This window comes from Dermochelys coriacea, chromosome 6 (assembly GCF_009764565.3).
Source record: "Dermochelys coriacea isolate rDerCor1 chromosome 6, rDerCor1.pri.v4, whole genome shotgun sequence".
Classification (NCBI taxonomy): domain Eukaryota; kingdom Metazoa; phylum Chordata; order Testudines; family Dermochelyidae; genus Dermochelys; species Dermochelys coriacea.
In genome coordinates this window covers 60129486-60150652 of record NC_050073.1, presented here as the reverse complement: position 1 = coordinate 60150652, position 21167 = coordinate 60129486, and the positions used below count along the sequence as shown (strand labels likewise).

The window sequence follows — 21167 nt, the reverse complement described above, 5'->3', positions numbered from 1 at the left end:
AAGACATTTATTTGGGCATAAGATTTTGTGGGTAAAAAACCCACTTCTTCCAATAAATCTGTTAGTCTTTAAGGTGCCAGCAGACTCCTCGTTGTTTTGTGGATACAGACTAACATGGCTACTCTTCTGATACTAACTATCTTGAGGAATTTTGTATCATCTGCAAATTTTGCCACCTGTTTACCCCATTTATGAATATGTTGAACAGCACTGGTCCCTGAACATACCATTATTTACCTCTCTCCATTCTGAAAATTGACCATTTATTCCTGCCCTTTGTTTCCTATCTTTTAACCAGTTAGTGATCCAGTTTCATACCCTTTTCTGAAGCAGCTGGGGTTGGACACTGGCTGGGATGTTAATTCTTATGTTCACAGCTGAGAAACCCAGCTCTCTCAAAATAGCCTAACCAAGAAACAGGACTTAAGTTCACTTGCAGACAGCAAGATCTTTCTTTTGCCTATTAATGTGCATGTGTGGGAAGAGGTGACATCCATTAACAGACACACTGACCCACAATCAGGGGTACTTTGGCTATCAGGGAATTTGTTTTGTTCCTGTTTTTAGTTGTCAGTCGTACTGCATGAAGTCATAGCATTGTGTTCTGTCTCCATGTACAAGAAATAGTGTACAGTAGGAGGGGGTGAGGGAGGGTAAGATGAGAGTGGTGGCTTTTTCTGAACTGAAATGCTTTCCCTTCCCATTGGAAGTACGTTTTGTCTCCTCAAATAATCCTGCTCCTAAATCTTGCTGCAGGAGGGCTCAGTTTTTGGACGGCTGCACTTTCTTTCTTGGTAATTTTCCCAACTTCTCACTGTCCCATGCTGCATCTGACAGTGAGCAGGGTATCAGTGAGACTTAGCTACTCACTGGGACTTAGCAAAGAGAGAGCCTTAGCATGCAAGTGAAGGGCTGCCCAGTGCACTATTGTCTCTGTACGAATACTGACTTTGGCCTGCAGGTGACTGTACGCTTTCAGGAGTGACCACAATACAAGCTCCCTTGGGGTAGCATTTTCATCAATGCTGATGGAATCTAATGTATTTTTCTTAAAGGGACATTAGCAACTGCCAAGTGATCAATTTCACCCAAACCTAACAAGAGCAACTCTTGTCCCCAAGGCCCCTGGCCCTTTTTTCTTTTTTTTTGTTGTTGCTTTTTTATTACCACATGTCTGTTTTGTGTGGGCTTTTAAAAAATATTTTCCTCTGTCTCCCCTGCTGCTGTTTGCGACCCACAGGAAAGGACTGGGGCTGGACTCCATAACAAGCAGCAGCTCGTGCAAAAGGCTTCCAGGAACCCTGCTAGCCACCCAACTAACAGACTGGAAAGCAGCAGCAACAGCAAGGAAATCATCTGTCCCTGCTCACTCCCTCCGGTCTCTGATGTTTCCCAGGGAAAGATCACCTGTCCCTGCTACTTCCATTAGTGTTCACCTGTCCCCCCGGGCAGGGTTGGGGAGTCGGGCAAACCCTGCTCCTCTGACTCTTCCCCTTTGACTCTGAGCAATTTCCCAATAGAGATTCATATTGTACCTTTTAGAGTTTTAAAAATTAAACCGTATTGACTAGATGAGGCAGAGATGGCAGCATCCAATCCTTTTCGGAGAGGCTCCCCAAGCAAGATATCAGAATGTCACGCCATCAGGCTAGGACAGGGCACTGGGAAGGGAAACTAGCAGTGCAGAAGCAAAAGTGACTCTACACAAAGCCCCATCCAAAGCACACAACCAGCTCAAAGAGAAAACTGTTCCTGAATTCCAGAAAACATCAACACCTTGAAAACACTTTAAGTAGAAATGTGACTATAGAGTTAACAGGGGAATGATCATTAGTGACCCTATGCAGGCTGAAGAAAGAAATGCTATAACACTGGGGTGATGCGCACCAATGGTAGTGCCTGCTCACCAGTGAACAAGGGGTTAACTCCAGCACTACTATTTCCTCCTCTTGCATATAAGCTCAGGGGAAGGGCTAGAAGGGCAGCTGTAAAAGAGAGCCTGTGGGGCTCAGCACCTGGTTGTCACAGGATTGGGTTTACCCACAAGATGGGATGCTTTTCTGTTAGCTTTCTGGTTAGACATATTAACCCCTGGGGAAAAGACCTCACTGACTGCAACTGTTTCCTGCGGCTCAGTCACTCCCTCCAGTCACAGGGGTGTTCCTGGAGGACACATGACTATGGAATTAAGCAAAAGGCAAGCAGGAACAATCCCTTCCTGGCTTGATATGAACACACAGATTGCAAAAATATCCCTCTACTAATCACAACAACCTAAAGAACAACAATCACTTTAGCAACCACCTGGAAAGTCCTTGGCAAAACATGTCAGCTGAACTCATTGATTTTCAAGGCAAATATTAGCAGCTGACTTGTATTCAGGCTCTGTTGAAATGAGTCTGCAACAAACTTTCTGAGTGTAGCCCACTTCTTGAGAGGGGGACTGTCTCGTGCTGTGCTCCCGGCACATCCCCACTGGCAAGAATCACCTTCCCTCCCCATGGCAACTACAGCAATTGCTCGCATGGAAAAGTAATCATAGGACAATTTTTACAGGGTGCCCACCATCTCGACTGACACCAGAGATTGACACAGCAATGTCCAGAGCTAGAAGCACAAATGTCTACAGCTTGAGGGAAAAAACCAAGCTCTGTGGCTGAGGCCTTTCTTCTCTGTGTATGGGCACACAGCGGGAGACACCTAACACACACTGACAGTGGGTTACATACAGTTATTCTCAACTGTTCTGCTTCTGGCTCTGAGGACAGTTTCCTTTTCCTCTCCATTTCCTCTTATGTAGGAGGGGCTAACACTAGTGCAGATTGCATGGCTCCTCCTCCTTGTTTTCATTTACTTCTCTAAGCAGCTGGGCTCTTGTGCAAGATGTGGACCTTGGGCAACCATAGAAGCAGCTGGAAGCAGAGAGGAGGAGCCAGCCCCAGAGGAGCTGCCCTGCAGGCCAACAGTTGTCCAGGGAACCACAGTTTGGGAACCACCATTCGAAAAAATGCCCCGAGTGAAACAGTGATTTGTCATCAGAAAACTTCCTTTGCCAGCCACAGAATTCCTTTTCAAGCCTTTCCACATAATAGGTTTAAGCATGTTACATGGAGGTCAGTGTACCCTAGAAATGGGCTAGCAGGCTGTACTGTTCAAACTGTCAGATACACTCAAGGACACAAAAGAGCAGATTCAAAATATACTTCAAGAGCACCTTAAAGAAGGAAGGGAGTTTCAGAGGCAGCCATGGGTGGGAGAAGATCTTGTTAGCATGGCCATGGGAACCAAAAGATGGGGCTTTATGTAGAGGGCTTAGGGCCTCCCTGGATGCCTACGGTCTGTGTAGATCTGGGGGAGCTGCATAGTCTAGCGTGGAACTGCCTGATTTTGCATGGGGGGAGCAAACTCTCCCGCCCCCACACATGCAATGGAACAATTTAGGGAAAGCTCCCTAAGGCAGACCTCACAGAATTCTCCCACCCAAAGACCCTGCCAGGTTTTTTTCTGTGGGAGGGGCCAATCTGGTTGATGGTGATAAATGATGTTATTGGATTAGGTGGGTCATTTTCCTTAGCGGCTGACCTATTGGCGGATGTTACTGCTTTACATTGCAAATCCATGTAAAGCTGTACAGTTGGAATAATTGTTTCCATATCACCATTGGTGAGCATGGCACTTTGCAGACAGAGAAAAGACAAGGATCCTGCAAGGACAAGCATATAATCTATAATCATATAATGGGCCCAGTTCTGCCCTGACTTCAATGGGAGCCCTCCAGGCTCAAATCTATGCACTAGCAGATTGCATTGCAGGATCAGGGCCTAAAATAAGCCAAGAAGGATGGCAGCTGGGTGCAACAGAAAATCCTGTGGTGTAAATTGGTAGGTTAGCCACACAGTTAATTGATTCCAGGTTGAGGTTTTTAGTTTAGATTTAGTGTATCTTGACTTTAATTTTAGAATAAATTTTATACTGCTTGGCAGCAGAGATGGACAGAGGAGCAACAAGACCTGGGTGTATGGGTCTATCACAGGATGACTATGAGCCACCAATGTGCTACAGCTGTGAAAAAGGCAAATGCGCTCCTAGGATGTATCAGGTGAGGCATTTCCAGTAGAGAGAGAGATAAAGAGGTATTAATGCCATTGGGCAAGGCACTAGTAAGACTTCATTTGGAATACTTTGTACAGTTCTGGTCACCCATGTTTAAGAAAGATGCATTCAAACTGGAACAACTGCAGGGAAGAGCTACTGATGATCAAGAGACTGTAGGGCCTATCTTATGAAAGGAGACTGGAGGTGCTTGGCTTGGTTAGCCTAGCCAAAAGAAAGCTGAGAAGGAATATGATTGCTCTTTATAAATACATCGGGGGGTAAATACCCGGGGCGGAGTGGAGAGCTATTTAAGCTAAAGGACAATGTTGGCATGTGAATAAATGGGTATAAACTGTCTAGGAACAAAAGTCAGGCTGGAAATTAGGTGGTTTCTAACCATCAAAGGAGTGAGGTTCTGGAACAGCCCCCCACTAGGCCTCAAGAGGGCAAACAACTCAATTAGTTTTAAGAGAGTGCTGGACACATTTATGAGTGCCATTTTAGGAGAGGGTTGCTTGTGATGGTAGTGGGCAGGGCTCGGCCATTTCTGTTTTATGTTCCTAAAGCTCGTACTTCAGGGTTTCAGCTGATCACTGGCAGGGGTAAGAAGTAGATTTTTTTCCTCCCCAGAGTATTCTGAGAGGTTGTGACAGAATGCACCCTGTATTCATCCCCTACACGCTGCCAAAATCTGTGTACAGAATATGCCTTGTGAGGTTGAAAACTAATAACTTGCAGGTCAAGAGTAGTTTGGTGAAATGCACGTAGCAACAGTATGTGTAAAGTTATTAACATCAGCTGAAATTATGACAAGTGTGTTTACCAGACAAGTCTAGGGAGTAGGTAAACCTGTTTCTCAAAGACAAAGGAAGAGGGTTTTTTTTTTTTTTAAATCTTCTTCCTCTGAAGCTTCAAGGAAGACCATGGCAGGAGATGGGGGATTGGGTTGGGAGGGCTCTGAGCGTTCTCTCTCTCTCAGCTGCTTGACTGGCTAGTTCTTGCTCCCATGCTCAGGGTCTAACTAATCACTTTATGTGGGGTCTGGAAGGAATTTCCTCCCAGATCCCATTGGCAGTGACCTTGGAGGGTTTTCACCTTTCTCTGCTGCATGAGTGCAGGTCACTTGCTAGAATTATCAGGTATAGCTCATTTAATCATTTCCAGGCCATTGCAGGGGCCTCACATACTGATGCACTTTGTTCTTCCTCATCTTTGTCATGACACACAGCAGTCTAGTCTCCTGTGAGCTGTAACACTTTGGTCTCGTTGTTGGCTTAGTGTGCGGGTGGCGTTCGTGGCCTGTGATACACAGGAGGTCAGAGTGGTCCCTTCTGGCCTTAAGCACTAGGTCTCTACCACACTCGAGGAAGGTGAGTGAAAGTGGAAGGCCAGGGAGATGGCATTTTAGGTGCAGTCCTGTCACAGTCCGGCAATGTACACAGCACCTAACTCAATGCAGTCTTGGTCCACGACTAAAGCTCTTAGGCGCTACTGCAATGCAAATAATAACAAATAACAATAAATTCACTCTAATAATTACTGAAGACTGCTAGACTGATTTGATTGATTTTCATAGGGGAGAAGTAATGATCTATACTGCAATGTCACATCAACACCAAACACTGCAGATGAAAGGTGTTGTGTTAACAAATCAAAAGGTGATTTTTCTAATTGCCAGGATTGCAAACTCTCTTGCTGGGATCTAGATTTGTCTTTCTCCCTCTTATGTCATCAAATAACAAAGATTCTGCAACTGGAAATTAAATGGTGTTTTGGTCAGGAATGTGCAAGGAAGAATAGACTCCAGCTTGCTCTCCCATAGCTGTATTGGCTCCAGGGGTGCTGGAACAATTTGTATAGTGGGAGCGCTGAGAGCCATTGACCCAATCTGTGAACCCTGTATATGATGGAAACCTCTTCAAGTTAGGAGGTTCTGCAGCACCCCTAATTCCATCACTTATGACTGGCTCTGCAGAGCAAATAGGAGTTGAAAACACAAAAGGATCCAAACAGTTAAGGAGGCATTTTGACAAGGTCACTTATCTGATGACGACGACATTTTATGCCTTTGATGTTGGACACTGGAATTGTTAGGCACATCTCATTGCCTGGAAGAAGGATGCCTGCGACTGCCTGCACGAAGGTATAAAATGAGACACGAGCCATGCCTCCATGACCTACCCTCAAATTTCCTGCTTATTACCCAGGTAACGTCTGTATCTCCTGAATCACTGTTTGGCCCTGCTTTAGGATGGAGCGGGGAGAATGGAATTTTGCATAATATACAAAACAGGCCCTGCTGAATTACAGCAGCAGAACTGCTCTTCAAGCTTAACAAACACCATGTTCATTGGGACAGCATGAGGCCTGGTTCCAGCCTCACTGCTGCTCTCTACCTATAAACAACACTTCATAGATCGGAAAAGCGACCTACTAGAATGAGCAGGTAGTTGAAAGCCAAGACCCCCCTGAACTCTAATACAGGTTCTGCCACTAATTTTGTGAGTTTGGGTAAGTCACTTAACTTTTCTGTGCCTCAGTTTCTCAATCCATACAATGGGGATATTAATACTCACTACCACATATGTTTGTAAGTTATAGCCCAGTGCTAAGTACTATTATTATTGTATTCTGGATACAAGCCTTGTACAGCTGGTTACTTAAAAGAAGGTGCTAGTGGCCATCAGGTTTGTATAAAAAAATGATTCCGCTCTCTTCAGCAATTTACAGTATTATTACATGCTGGGCACATCCTCTCTTCTAGTCTAGGTTAAGTCTGGGCTTCCATGACAAACGCATCATCTGCAGCATTCCAGGAAGGATGCAGGCCATGATGGAAAGGGAATGGAAGGGAAAGTCCTGATCTCTCAATAGGGGCACCACCATTGATAACACTTGGATAAACCATGGATGGCGTCCATCCTGCTACAACCTGGATAGTTTCCCAAACTTAAACCTGGTAGGTAGCTGACATGACAATGGTGGTGTTATTCTGGGCAGTGAGGAAGCTAGTGCTCCTCAGGTTGTTTGTTAATTAACTAAGACTGTGGTAGCAGGACTCATTGCTGGGTTTTCCTCACCCACCCACCCCATGTTGTCTTGTTGCCCCTGATGGCAATGGCACCATCGGCGCTGATTCTGTGGGTGCTCTGGGGCTGGAGCACCCACATGGAAAAAAAAATGGGTGCTCAGTACCCACTGGCAGCCCCGCAGATCAGCTCCTTCCTCTCCCTCCCAACCACCAGCAGCCCCACAAGTCAGGTCCTTCCCAGCATCTCCAGCCTGCTGCAATCAGCTGTTCAGCAGCATGCAGGAGGAACAGCGGGAGGAAGGGAAGGAGCAGGGGTGGGAAAAGGTGGGGTGGGGCGGAGAGGGGGCGGGAAGAGGCAGGGGCTTGGGAGATGGAGTGGGGGCAGGGCCTGGGGCAGAGCAGGGGTCAAGTAACCCCGCCCCCAGAATTTAGGAAGCCAGTGCCTCTGGATGGTGCCTCAGCCTTGCATGATTATCTGCTTAAAGGGTGCTATATCAAGAGGTTGTTCCGGGTTTGACATCATTGCACACCTCAGGAGATTGATATAGCTGCCGTGTCTAGACAACACGAAGAGGAACATCCCCCTTCCCAGCACAGATACTGAGGGATGTATTGGACCAGCTGAGAAAGAAGGCAAGACAGAGCAATTGGGCTGAGTCTCATCTGCTAGTTTCACTAGCTAGACATTAGGCTAAGAAAGGGGTTTATTAGCAGCACCTACATTTGGCCACAGAACTAGACTGTGAAGAAATGACTTGTCACTCTCTAAGCTAAAGCGTGCGATTCATTTGAACACTGATTGTAGGATTTTGGCAGAACATGTCCTAGTGGAAATGGCTGAAGTAAACGGAGGTGATCTGGGGGAATGGCAGAGCCTTCTTGCAGTCTGGGGAAAGAGAGATTGGCACTGCTCAGGAACACACACTAAAAGCCACATCCCTGGAGGGTGATGCATTCATCCATCCTTCCCCTTTCCCCACAAAGGAGCAAATCTTCCCCCTGACCCCAGTGGTTTAACTTCTGATGAGTTGAACGAGTTGAGATCAGAACCCCCCTCCTGATGGGAGGAGATGAGGATTCACTTTTCGTCCCCTGAAGCAGAATTTTTTTGTGACATCATGATTTGATAGAGGGTTTCCCGGAAGTGCTGGTCCCGGGTGAGCCTCTTGGCTGCCTCCTTCAGCTCCTCAATGTTATCGGCTTCTGTCTGGGAGAAGATGAACGACTGGGACTGTTTCACTGAAACAACAGCAGCAGTAAAACAGGTGAGCATTCCCAAGCCGGAGACCGCCCCAACATTGCCCGAGACCCAAATTCAACGGGGAGCCAATGCAGAGCAGTTGGAGCCAAGCAGTGCCATCTTTATGACCCTGGACTCTGGTGGGGGAGGAGATAGTAACTTATGATGACATTTGAGAGCACATGGAATAAGTCCATCTTGCTCTCCTCAGAGAGGGACAAGAATGAGGGCAAGGCAGTGCCTGTCTTCCCCCCCCCCCCTTTTGCTGCTGTCAGGTTGCACAAGGGCCCCAGAAAGGGGGCTTCCTATGGATCAACCACTCAAAGCAACTCAGCTATAGCAGCATGCTTCCCCCGCATGCACACAGAGAGCCGATGGCACTGAAGGGGTTCACCCCCATGTTTCCAGGTATGTGAAAAGCCAGGGAATTCAGGTGGACAATTGGTGCCTGAAGTTTTTCTGCCTGCAGCCCCGTGAGTGGGTGATGCCACAAGGCAGCAAGAAACACAAAGTCCTTGTGGAACAAATTCCTCACCTCCTCCAGCAAACCTCCCCCCATCCCCACTCCCCAGAGCATAATGGGGGAAGAGCCGCCAACACCTACATGAAGCGCTGGACCTCCTGCGGTGAAGCCGGCAGCTCTTTATCCGGCGGGTGGCAGCCTTGTGGAGGTACACAGAGTTCTTCATGATCATGGGCATCTTGGCTTCCAGCTCGGCATTCCGGATGCACTCCTCAAAGAACTCTGGGGAGGAGAGATTCCAGGAAGCCACGTGAGGGAGGCACTTCAAACATTAACATTGGCCCCAGAGCGAGCTTATCCCAGTTGGGCACACTAGATACCAGCTACACTGTCCTGCTCAGAACAGTCCTGCACTGCCCACAAAGATGGACCAGGTGCTCATACCTTGCATGTCTATAGCACATTTAAAGGAAGATCTGATCCTGGAACATGTTCACAGACACTCATTCACAAAGCCCCACGTCACCACCAGGGGACGATGCTTAAAGTGGTTTGAAAGTAAGTGGGGCATCGATCACAACCTAGGAACAGCAGCTTTGGTAAGACACTGCGTAGAGTGTGTCCCACAGTGACCCCATGCAATTTAAGCCAACTTTTTCCAGGTCTGCACCTACTGGCAATCCCCCCTCCTTGCACCCTAAGCACTGTCAGGGGGTAGCAACTTCCAGACACTGTTGATCTGGGCTGGATTCAGACTGGTGAAGTGAAAGCACAAGAGCCCATTACCAGTCCCACAGGAGCCATTCAATCCCCCCTCAGTTATTCCTACAGCTGCAGCAAGAATATCTCAGTGTCATAGTCACTATCCAGGAGCCAGCTAGCTCTTTCCTTGGTATTTAGCAGGAGAAAGTCTCTCTTCATGGGTCTCCAGAAATGCAACCTTTTGAAGCTTTGTGAGTTGTGCTTTGGTTCAGAAAGTCTGAAATCAGCAAAGTAATCAAGACAGATGGACGCTGCAGCCACTGGTAAGCACAGCCATATTTCACAGCTCAGTGGAAGCAGAGAGCGGGACTGTGCCCCTGGCCACTGCACTCCTTGTTTCTCAAATGCTTCAAAGAGATGGGGTTCCCCAAGGTGGAAAAGGGGAAGTCCTGCAAATGTTTCCATACATCTCCAAAGAAAGAGAATTTGCACGCGTTTTAATTCTCTCTCCAAGTGAGCTTTGGAAATGGAGGGACTAACTACACGGGCACATGCTGGGCAAACATTGCTGAGCAGCTCCGCTGATGCGTTTCTTCCCTGACCTGCAGCATCTCCTGCTATTCCAGCCTCAGTCCCCCTCCACCCCACAGCTCTGCCAATGCACCCGCATCCTGACCTGTTACATATCCTTCTATTCCAACCCTAGGCCCAGCTCCCTTCATGCTATGCCAGCGCACCTCCTCTGCCCTAGCCAGCTACATCTTGGACCATTTCAGCCTGGCTCTCCTCCCCCATCCGCACAAACGCACCTTATGTCTCCTGCACTTCCCCTGCTAGTCACAGGCCCCCAGACATCTTTGCTACCATATCTTGATCCTGACCTGAAAGAACGGGGTGAGATGGGGTTTGCAGGCCAGGCTTGAGGTGTGCGGTATAGACCCCTAACCTTTATAAGCACTTAATTCACCCATACTCTTCAATTCTTTTAAGAGGAGACACAGTAAAACCTAAGGCAGAAAATTAAAGCTGGGAGGCGTTCTAGTCCCTGTGCGAAAAGTTACCTGCCTTTTCTGTGCCAGAGCTAAGCTTTCTGTTCAGATAACTCAACACAAGGTAAAAAGAAAAGGAGTACTTGTGGCACCTTAGAGACTAACAAATTTATTAGAGCATAAGCTTTCGTGAGCTACAGCTCACTTCATCGGATGCATTTGGTGGAAAAAACAGAGGAGAGATTTATATACACACACACAGAGAACATGAAACAATGGGTTTATCATACACACTGTAAGGAGAGTGATCACTTAAGATAAGCCATCACCAACAGCAGGGGGGGGAAGGAGGAAAACCTTTCATGGTGACAAGCAGGTAGGCTAATTCCAGCAGTTAACAAGAATATCAGAGGAACAGTGGGGGGTGGGGTGGGAGGGAGAAATACCATGGGGAAATAGTTTTACTTTGTGTAATGACTCATCCATTCCCAGTCTCTATTCAAGCCTAAGTTAATTGTATCCAGTTTGCAAGGCACTGAATTTAGCCGTATAGAGTGGAAATCTGTCAACTTCATGAAAAAACTCGCACAGATACAGACAGACATCATCTTCCTCTCCAAATGCAAACAGATGGACATCATACCGAAAGGACTGAAGGTAAAAAATCCATTACAATCTACATACCACACAGACTATGCTGACAGCTTGTGCCACACACTCTCAAGGAAACTGCGGAACCACCTGATCAACATCCTCTACAGCAAACAGGGAAAGATTAAGAATGAGCTCTCAAAACTGGATACTCTCATAAAGAACCAACCTTCCACACAAACTTCCTTGTGGCTGGACTTTACAAAAACTAGACAAGCCATTTACAAAACACACTTTGATTCTCTACAAAAGAAAAAGGACACTAAGCTATCTAAACTACTATATGCCACAAGGGGCCACAACAATGGTTCCCGTAACCCACCCAGCAATATTGTTAATCTATCCAACTATACTCTTAGCCCAGCGGAAGAATCTGTCCTATCTCGGGGCCTCTCCTTTTGCCCCTCCACGCCCACGAACATGATACAGTTCTGTGGTGACCTAGAATCCTATTTTCGACGTCTCAGACTCAAGGAATATTTCCAACACACCTCTGACCAACATATTAACCCACAGAGACCTTCCTGCCAACACTACAAAAAGAAGGATTCTGGGTGGACTCCTCCTGAAGGTCGAAACAGCAGCCTGGATTTCTACATAGACTGCTTCCGCCGACGTGCACGAGCTGAAATTGTGGAAAAGCAGCATCGCTTACCCCATAACCTCAGCCATGCAGAACACAGTGCCATCCACAGCCTCAGAAACAACTCTGACATCATAATCAAAAAGGCTGACAAAGGAGGTGCTGTCGTCATCATGAATAGGTCGGAGTATGAACAAGAGGCTACTAGGCAGCTCTCCAACACCACTTTCTACAAGCCATTACCCTCTGATCCCACTGAGAGTTACCAAAAGAAACTACAGCATTTGCTCAAGAAACTCCCTGAAAAAGCACAAGAACAAATCCGCACAGACACACCCCTGGAGCCAGGACCTGGGGTATTCTATCTGCTACCCAAGATCCATAAACCTGGAAATCCTGGACGTCCCATCATCTCAGGCATTGGCACCCTGACAGCAGGATTGTCTGGCTATGTAGACTCCCTCCTCAGGCCCTTCGTTACCAGCACTCCCAGCTATCTTCGAGACACCACCGATTTCCTGAGGAAACTACAGTCCATTGGTGATCTTCCTAAAAACACCATCCTAGCCAATATGGATGTAGAAGCCCTCTACACCAACATTCCACACAAAGATGGACTACAAGCCGTCAGGAACAGTATCCCCGATACTGTCACGGCTAACCTGGTGGCAGAACTTTGTGACTTTGTCCTGACCCATAACTATTTCACATTTGGTGACAATGTGATACCTTCAAATCAGCGGCACTGCAATGGGTACCCGCATGGCCCCACAGTATGCCAACATTTTTATGGCTGACTTAGAACAACGCTTCCTCAGCTCTCGTCCCCTAATGCCCCTACTCTACTTGCGCTACATTGATGACATCTTCATCATCTGGACCCATGGAAAAGAAGCTCTTGAGGAATTCCACCATGATTTCAACAATTTCCATCCCACCATCAACCTCAGCCTGGACCAGTCCACACAAGAGATCCACTTCCTGGACACTACGGTGCTAATAAGCGATGGTCACATAAACACCACCCTATATCGGAAACCTACTGACCGCTATTCCTACCTACATGCCTCTAGCTTTCATCCAGATCATACCACTCGATCCATTGTCTACAGCCAAGCGCTACGATATAACCGCATTTGCTCCAACCCCTCAGACAGAGACAAACACCTACAAGATCTCTATCATGCATTCCTACAACTACAATCCCCACCTGCTGAAGTGAAGAAACAGATTGACAGAGCCAGAAGAGTACCCAGAAGTCACCTACTACAGGACAGGCCCAACAAAGAAAACAACAGAACGCCACTAGCCATCACCTTCAGCCCCCAACTAAAACCTCTCCAACGCATCATCAAGGATCTACAACCTATCCTGAAGGACGAGCCATCGCTCTCTCAGATCTTGGGAGACAGACCAGTCCTTGCTTACAGACAGCCCCCCAATCTGAAGCAAATACTCACCAGCAACCACACACCACACAACAGAACCACTAACCCAGGAACCTATCCTTGCAACAAAGCCCGTTGCCAACTCTGTCCACATATCTATTCAGGGGATACCATCATAGGGCCTAATCACATCAGCCACACTATCAGAGGCTCGTTCACCTGCGCATCTACCAATGTGATATATGCCATCATGTGCCAACAATGCCCCTCTGCCATGTACATTGGCCAAACTGGACAGTCTCTACGTAAAAGAATGAATGGACACAAATCAGACGTCAAGAATTATAACATTCAAAAACCAGTTGGAGAACACTTCAATCTCTCTGGTCACTCGATCACAGACCTAAGAGTGGCTATACTTCAACAAAAAAGCTTCAAAAACAGACTCCAACGAGAGATTGCTGAATTGGAATTAATTTGCAAACTGGATACAATTAACTTAGGCTTGAATAGAGACTGGGAATGGATGAGTCATTACACAAAGTAAAACTATTTCCCCATGGTATTTCTCCCTCCCACCCCACCCCCCACTGTTCCTCTGATATTCTTGTTAACTGCTGGAATTAGCCTACCTGCTTGTCACCATGAAAGGTTTTCCTCCTTCCCCCCCCTGCTGTTGGTGATGGCTTATCTTAAGTGATCACTCTCCTTACAGTGTGTATGATAAACCCATTGTTTCATGTTCTCTGTGTGTGTGTGTGTATATAAATCTCTCCTCTGTTTTTTCCACCAAATGCATCCGATGAAGTGAGCTGTAGCTCACGAAAGCTTATGCTCTAATAAATTTGTTAGTCTCTAAGGTGCCACAAGTACTCCTTTTCTTTTTGCGAATACAGACTAACATGGCTGCTACTCTGAAACCTGTGATCAACACAAGGTAGAATTCCGTGAAGACAATGTAGATTTTGGACCTGATTTTCCATTCTCTAAGGCCTGGTCCACACTACAAAGTTAGTTTGATGCAAGGCAGCTTATGTTGACCTAGTTGTTCATACATCTACACTCAAATTGGCTGTAAGCGCTGACACGGTAACACCACCTACTTGAGCTATGTAGAGCCACGGTCAATGTACTTAGGTTGACATAGAGCAAGTGGAGATGCTGTGTTACTTATGTTGACCTCAACGCTCTGGTCACCTTTGTAAACTCCACTGCCTGGGGTCACAGAGACCAGAACCTCCCCATCCCCATCGCCACATAGACACTTTTAAAGCCCTGTGAATTTTTGAAATTCCTTTTCCAGCTTGGTGAGCACCCCTCACAGTTCTCCATTGTTGTGTGTGACTACTGCCCAGCTGACCATGCCGCCTACACAATCCAGACATGCTCCTGCCTGGAGCAGACAGGAGATATTGGCTCTCCTGGACCTGTGGGGAGATGCTATGCAGACACAGCTCCCACCCCAGCCATAGAAGCATGGACATCTATGAACAGATTGCTCAGGGGATGCTGGAGAACAGGTACTACAGGGACCAGCAGGAGTGCTTTGTGATAGCCAAGGAGCTGCAGCAGGCATATCGGGAGGCCAGCAAACAATCGTGTGCCAAGCAACAGACCTGCTGCTTTTACAAAGAACTGTATGCCATCCTCAGTGGAGACCCTCCCCCACGACAGCGTGGATACATCTGAGGAGCCCAAGTCACAGGCTCCTGCCTTGAACAGCGAGGAAGGCGGAGGAGAAGTACGGGGGAACAGATGACCGGGGGATACAGCTGCACAGTGAACCAGGACCTGGTTTTCATTCCACCACAGTCTGCTGGAGCAATGTAGTGGAGAACCATGCCCTTTGCTTTGCTGCTACTTTGGAATCTACTGATTCACATAAATGGACTGAATGCTAATCACTTCTATTTCTATGGTGCATCTCACCCTCAGGATCCCAAAGGACTTTGCACACTCTGTACACAGGCCTGCCTCACCCATCCTGCACTGATATGAAGCCTGGCAGTTCTTTAACAGCTCCCAACAACATTATAGGACAGGAAGTGAAGAATACTGCATTCAGCTGGAGCTGCAAGGGAGTTGAGGAAGGGATAATTACCCAAAGCTCAATCATCCAGGACCCTAGAGTCAACCCCCTTACCTCTTATTGAAAGCATCTTTGGAACTTCAGTGACACATGGTCAGGAACTTGGCTTTATGTCTCATCCCAAAGACTGCACCTCTATCAGCACAACGCCCTGTAATGCTAGGCTGAGGCACTGATTCAATACTGAGTCACAGTACAAGGTTAACTGTAGCAGATTGCAGACTCGCTGGTACGGCGCCTCCTGCTGGTCATCTGGGAATTAGCTTGCCCAGTACTCAGAGCATCTCCTGGTGGCCGGTGTCTTGCCTGCCTCAAGCCCTGTGTCCCTCTCAGATCCCAGTGCCCTCTTATCTTGGGGTTCTGGCCCACAGCCGTCCCACATGCTCTGGGTCTCCCCTCCCGGGGAACCCCCAACCCTCTAAGCCCACCTTGCCTCAGTGGCTACTGCCAGTCATCATCTAGCCCCCTTTGCCTGAGGCAGACTGCAGTCTATAATGGCCACTCATCATTGGCAAGGGGTAGGACCTGCTGCTTTTGCCTATCCCCGGGCTGCCCCTCTGCGACCCCAGTACCTTTCGTAGGCCTTCAACAAGCCTGCAGCCTGCGTGTTTACCAGGCTGGAGCTCCCCAGCTCCCTGTGCCCTTCCCCAGAACTGGTCTGCTTCAGGTACCTTGCCCCCAGGCAGCTAGCCCTTCCCACTCCAAGGCTAGAGTGAAACTCCTTCAAGCTCTTAGCCCCCAGCCCTCTTATCAGGGCCAGCTGGGCCCTAATTGAGCTGGCCACACTTGTGGTCAGCTACTCCCTCAGCTGCTCTCACTCTTTTTATCCAGCAATAGCTCTCTCCAGGGCTGCTTTTAACCCCTGTTCCGCTGGAGTGGGGCAGCTGCCTCACTACACAAACCTACTGAATCACCCAGCACCAAACTGAATGCTCCTTAGGCTGCTGTCATCCAAATACAGAAGGATCAAACTGTAAGGACTGTATGGCGGTGGAATCACAGGACTGAGATGCTGAGCTCCATTCAGTTCTGTTCCCTGATCTGCCACAGCTTTCCTGTATGACCTACGACAAGTCACTTAACTTCTCTAAGCCTCAGTTTTTTCATCCGTAAAACAAGGGAGAACAACACTGACCTTTGCAGGAGAGTGAGACTTAACTCACTAATGTTTGCAAAGTTCTTTTGCAATCTGCAGAGGGAAGCTGCAAAGTGTTTTGAGAACTCACTAAACACCACTTTGCTTGACTTGTGGAGATGGACTCTTCTGTGGAGCGTATTCACCTGCAGAGAGGGGGATGGAGGATAGATGACTTACTTTTCAAATTGCTGACATCTGTTTTCATTTTCTCCTCCTTCTCTTTGTTGCAATCCAGAGAATTTAAGCCTTGCTCCAAGCTCTGTAGGGCTTCCTCAGCCTCCCTCAGTCTTTTCTCTAGATCCATACGTACCTTCATCTCAGCCTGAGGAGGACGGAAGGAAATCAGTCACTCTGGAAAACCATTCAACACATCAGTGATACTGCTGCTGACTCAGGAGTTGCAAGGAACCCAAAGCTGAGGGCGGCATTGAATATGAAGGGATTGCCAGTGTAGATAGAGACATGCAAGCTGTTCAGTTCCTCAAACTGAACCCCTCCTTGAGGCTCAGCAGTGTTTGAGTAACTGTCTATTACTCCAACTTCCTGATTTCACAGCTGCCCCCACCATTCTAGGTTCTCTTTGGAATCAGAGGTGTTGAAATACCATAAGAAAGGCTGTTTGTGCAGGTATTGCTAGCTGAAAAAGAACAGGAAATATATGGAATCTCATGGAGGGGGAAAAAAACTGTCCTTGTGACATTTCTAGCGAAATGGTACTGACTCAAGATAAGGGTAAAAAACATTGAGACTTTTGGGTGTTTATCCAAACTGAACTTCCAGCCCTTCTGCATTCACCCATCATGATAAGATAGGTGGAAATCCATTTTCCTTTGCCCTTTGGCTAAAATCAGATACTCTATCCCACTTTTTCAAGAGGAAGCATCTGGTGGTCTAATAAACCAGTGATTCCCAAACTGTGATGTTTGGTCCATTTATTGCAATGAAATTGACATGGGACAGCCAAGACCACTCATATGATTCCCTTGGTGAAGACTGCAGCCCAATCATGTCAGCAGTCGGGAACATATAAGCCCCGCTCTCTAGAGACTGTGCTGATCCTGTTCAGCTCTGGTGTTGATCTATAAATACCTACAAGATCTGGGTCCTGGCTTGTTGAGAGGAGTCTCTCTATGCAGCACTATGACAGCTAAGATCATCAGGAGAGTCCAGGAGTCCCGAGATATGAGCATCTAGTTGCAGAGGCAGGACAATCTCTCAGAGGATAGCCCTGCTTAGTGGAATTCAACTGCTTGTCCCATCAGAGCCTAAACCTGTTGACATACAGGGTCTGGTATAAGTCTCTATTCTATCCATACATGCTTTTTGCCTCTGGAGTGGAAGGGGTGATCATGGGGAACTGTTCTTCTTCAGAGATTGAGTTCATTTAGGTTGACATTGCCAATAAGCATCTCTCTGACCAAGTGCAGGCCCCAAAGCTCTCCCCACTCCCATCTTAGGTCTTGAAAGAAAAGCTACAACACTTTGAGATCCCTGAAGAAGTCTGCAGTGGAGAGGGGAGAAGAAGGAGATAAGCTGTTGCGCCCAAAGCAGGGACAGAGTTAGTGAGCAACATATGCAGTACCTTGAGGTCTCTCTCTGTCTGCTGTTTCTCTGCAGTCAGTTCTGAGAGCGAGTTCTGCAGCACCTGTGACTGAGATGAGTAAAACTCCCGCTCCTCCTCCAAGGCTCGGGACCGCTCCTCATTCTCCTTCATCCTACCACACAGCATGACAAAAGAGCATTAGAGAAGACCTCTTCCTGGCATTGCAACTCCCAGAAAGGAAGGGAAAGAAGAACTTGGTTGAAAGCTGCTCTCATGGGTCAGACAGAGCAGGGCTGGTCTTACAGATCCAGTTGGCCTCAGTTTTAGTTGTACATATTCACTGCGGCAATTCCCTTAGCACTTTATTTCCATTTTTGAAACAGGTAAATGTAATGATCCCAGATTGACAGCTCTGGAGGGTGAAGTTCTCTATGAACAGAACAGGTCCACCAGTAGCACATGCTTCTGGCCTATTGTTGGGCTAATGTGCCCCAATTCTGATCTGAAAGGAGCAGCTCTAGAGTCAAAGAGGAGTTAATTCTCCATGGCCCCTTGAACACTTGGTGCCTCTGCTTAGACTGTCAAATGTCTGCAATATGAACACTTGACCATAGGGAATTAGAAAGGTCAACCAGCTCATTTCACACTGGCAACCCAGCAGCACAGCCACAGATGGCCACACTGACCAGGATGAATTTGAACCTGCCTGGCAATCTGAATTGCCTGACTAGCACTTTCCCCCTCCTCAGCCGGCATCTGTGAGGGGAAACGACAAAAGGTCTAACAACTCTGCAGAAGGCTGTTGGCCACTAGGAAATAGCCAATGTTAATGAAAAAAGAGAAAATGTTTTAAAATGATCACAGTTCTAAGTCTGGAATTTATTCCAGCGTCTCCTCTTACTATGACCTTCCCTCTGCAGGAGTAATGGTAGCTCCTTTCCCAACACCACATTCCTTCTGCAAGGAGTAACACTTCATACTTCCTCTTCTGAGATTCTGTAAGCTACATTCCCCACCTTACCTTCTGTCTGCCAAGACTTTCTCCTCAAGGAGCTGGTGCATCTTCTCCTCAATCTGGCGCAGGTTGCTCTGCAAACCCCCGGTGGGGTTTGTCTGCTTGCTAGCATTGGCCAGGGGCTGAAGCTGACTCTCATTCTCCTCCATCATCTCCAGGGTTCTTTGCTTTTCCCGGGAGAGCTCCTTGGGACAGAGAAGGAACACAGCATGTCATTCCTAGACAGGCCACCGACATTCTGACATGGATGTTCCTGTGGCTAGGCACCTTCCCAGATGACTCCTCTCCAATGGCTCCCTATTGCCCCTCCTTCCTTCTGCTGCCCTCCTTTCCCCACCCACTTAAACTTTGGATTCCCCTTCTCCCTGGCAACCCTGGGAGCAACCACCTCCTTAATGTTCTCTCTTTATGCAGGAAGACGGGCCATCACTTGGGGCTTCTCTAAAGGAATCTGCCAATGCGGGCTCATGATTATTCAGCAGACAGTACTCCAAGAAAGGGGAACTTTACTTCCTCCACTCATCACTAATACTGTACAACCTCACTGCCCTCCTTCCTCTTCCCTTCAGGCCTCTCTGCACCCTTGCGTTCCAGCAGACTCTCCCCTTGCATGCTGATGAATCCCTATTAGCTACAGGGGGAGGGCACACGACACTGTTTTCCTCTGTACAGCTCAACCTATTGACTGTAGTCAGGACAGAATCATTCCTTCCTTAATACTGTCATTCCCGAACTTTGTCTTACCAGTACCTACAACAATGGCGGAGCAGACCAGGTCGGGCAACATAAGTTACCTGAACCGTGAACTCCTGGTTTTTGACCAGTGCTCAGATTGAAACCCAAACCACCCAGCAAAAAAACTAAAGAGCAAGAGCAAATGAGAGGGGATCTGTATTATGGGAAAGTCCTATAGAATCAAAAAGGGATTAAATCAACAGGGTTCTATGGCCATTTCTCTAAGAACCCGCAGAATGTAATACAGAATGAGACCCTTTCCATAGGATATTTGGACCATCCTGCAGAGTTTAGTGGAAAATTATAGGCCATATTCTGGGTGCTACTGCCTAGCTGAGAATTCCCAGCGTGTGGGGAGGGATCTCTCAGGGGGCATAAAGCTTGAGGAGCTACCCTGACATAAGGGTTATAATAGGGGAGGGAAGAGGTGTGATGGAGCTCCACTCTGTGCCACATTCTCAGCTGGTCTATGATTTCTCAGAGACCATACGCAGCTTTGTAAATTACAGCTGCCACCCGGTTGCTATAATTTAGACCAGGGCTAGGGCCAGGGAAACTGCAGCTTGAGAATCAGGGAGCTATAGCTGGATCCCTGACAGCTCCAGCCCTGTCCTGAAGAGATCTCAACACAGGAGAGGATCTTGACATATGTCCCTGCTAAAGAGTTCTATAAGCGGGATCAATCAACCTGTAGAATGAGCTGATTCTCTGTCAAACTCTATAGGCTTTTAGAATAATTGCTACAGGACACTATTAGTTTAATCCCTGTTTAGTTCTATAGCACTTTCCCCGAAAGGCTGTCACCATGAGGAGAAAAATCTATCACTGACCTCCAGTGTTTTCTGTAAGGACTCTGTCAGACTTCGCAGTTCCTTCTTCTCCTCCTCCACTCCTTTGAGGGACTGGGCTGTCAGTTCCAGCTCCCTAAAAGGACAATGGTTATGCACTTTGTGAGGGAATAATAGCCCCAAACACTGCACTCACATTACCATAGGCTGTAGAGTTGGCCATTACCATAGGATGCTCTAGTACTGATTTGGAAGAGGTGCTGTCAGGAATCAGAAATGCCAGGCACAAGTTAACTTAATGTGGAGTGGGGGGGACACAACCATAGCTCCCCTCCTTTACTAAAAACAGAGGAAGCATTCCTCCTCCTTCCCTGGCTTGGGTAGGCAGTGCTCCCCCAGCTCCCATCCCTCCTTGGCTGGCGTGGTGAGAGCCTCTTTCAATCTACTTTAACCACTGCATATGGGCATATGCACATTATAAATTCTAGGCATTTAGGCTTTAAATCCATCCAGTGTCACTCCACTGACTTCAGTGCAGTTGTGGCACGGTGACTTCCAGGGTCTAGAATTGTGATACATGTGCCAATAATGTACATATGCTCCCACATGCCATGACCGGCCATCGGAAATGCCCTAGTCTGGAATATGCACCCATGTGTGTGCTTATCGCCATACTACTTAGAGTTTATGGGGTGATCACTCTTCCATCCTATTTAC

General features: G+C 47.5%; 1 protein-coding gene across 2 annotated transcripts in view; it reads right to left on the bottom strand.

Moving 5' to 3' along the window:
• Nucleotides 1-5853: 5853 nt before the first annotated feature.
• PLEKHD1 (pleckstrin homology and coiled-coil domain containing D1) overlaps nucleotides 5854-21167 on the bottom strand; it is a 55900-nt gene continuing 40586 nt past the window's right edge. For both annotated transcript variants that reach the window (XM_038407328.2, XM_043517470.1), the window contains 6 exons: nucleotides 20493-20586; nucleotides 18934-19112; nucleotides 17952-18084; nucleotides 16547-16691; nucleotides 8971-9111; nucleotides 5854-8365 (listed from right to left, as the gene is read on the bottom strand). In XM_038407328.2, coding sequence (XP_038263256.1) covers nucleotides 8205-8365; nucleotides 8971-9111; nucleotides 16547-16691; nucleotides 17952-18084; nucleotides 18934-19112; nucleotides 20493-20586 — 853 coding nt within the window. In that variant the 3' untranslated portion in view covers nucleotides 5854-8204. The remainder of the gene's footprint in view (nucleotides 8366-8970; nucleotides 9112-16546; nucleotides 16692-17951; nucleotides 18085-18933; nucleotides 19113-20492; nucleotides 20587-21167) is intronic.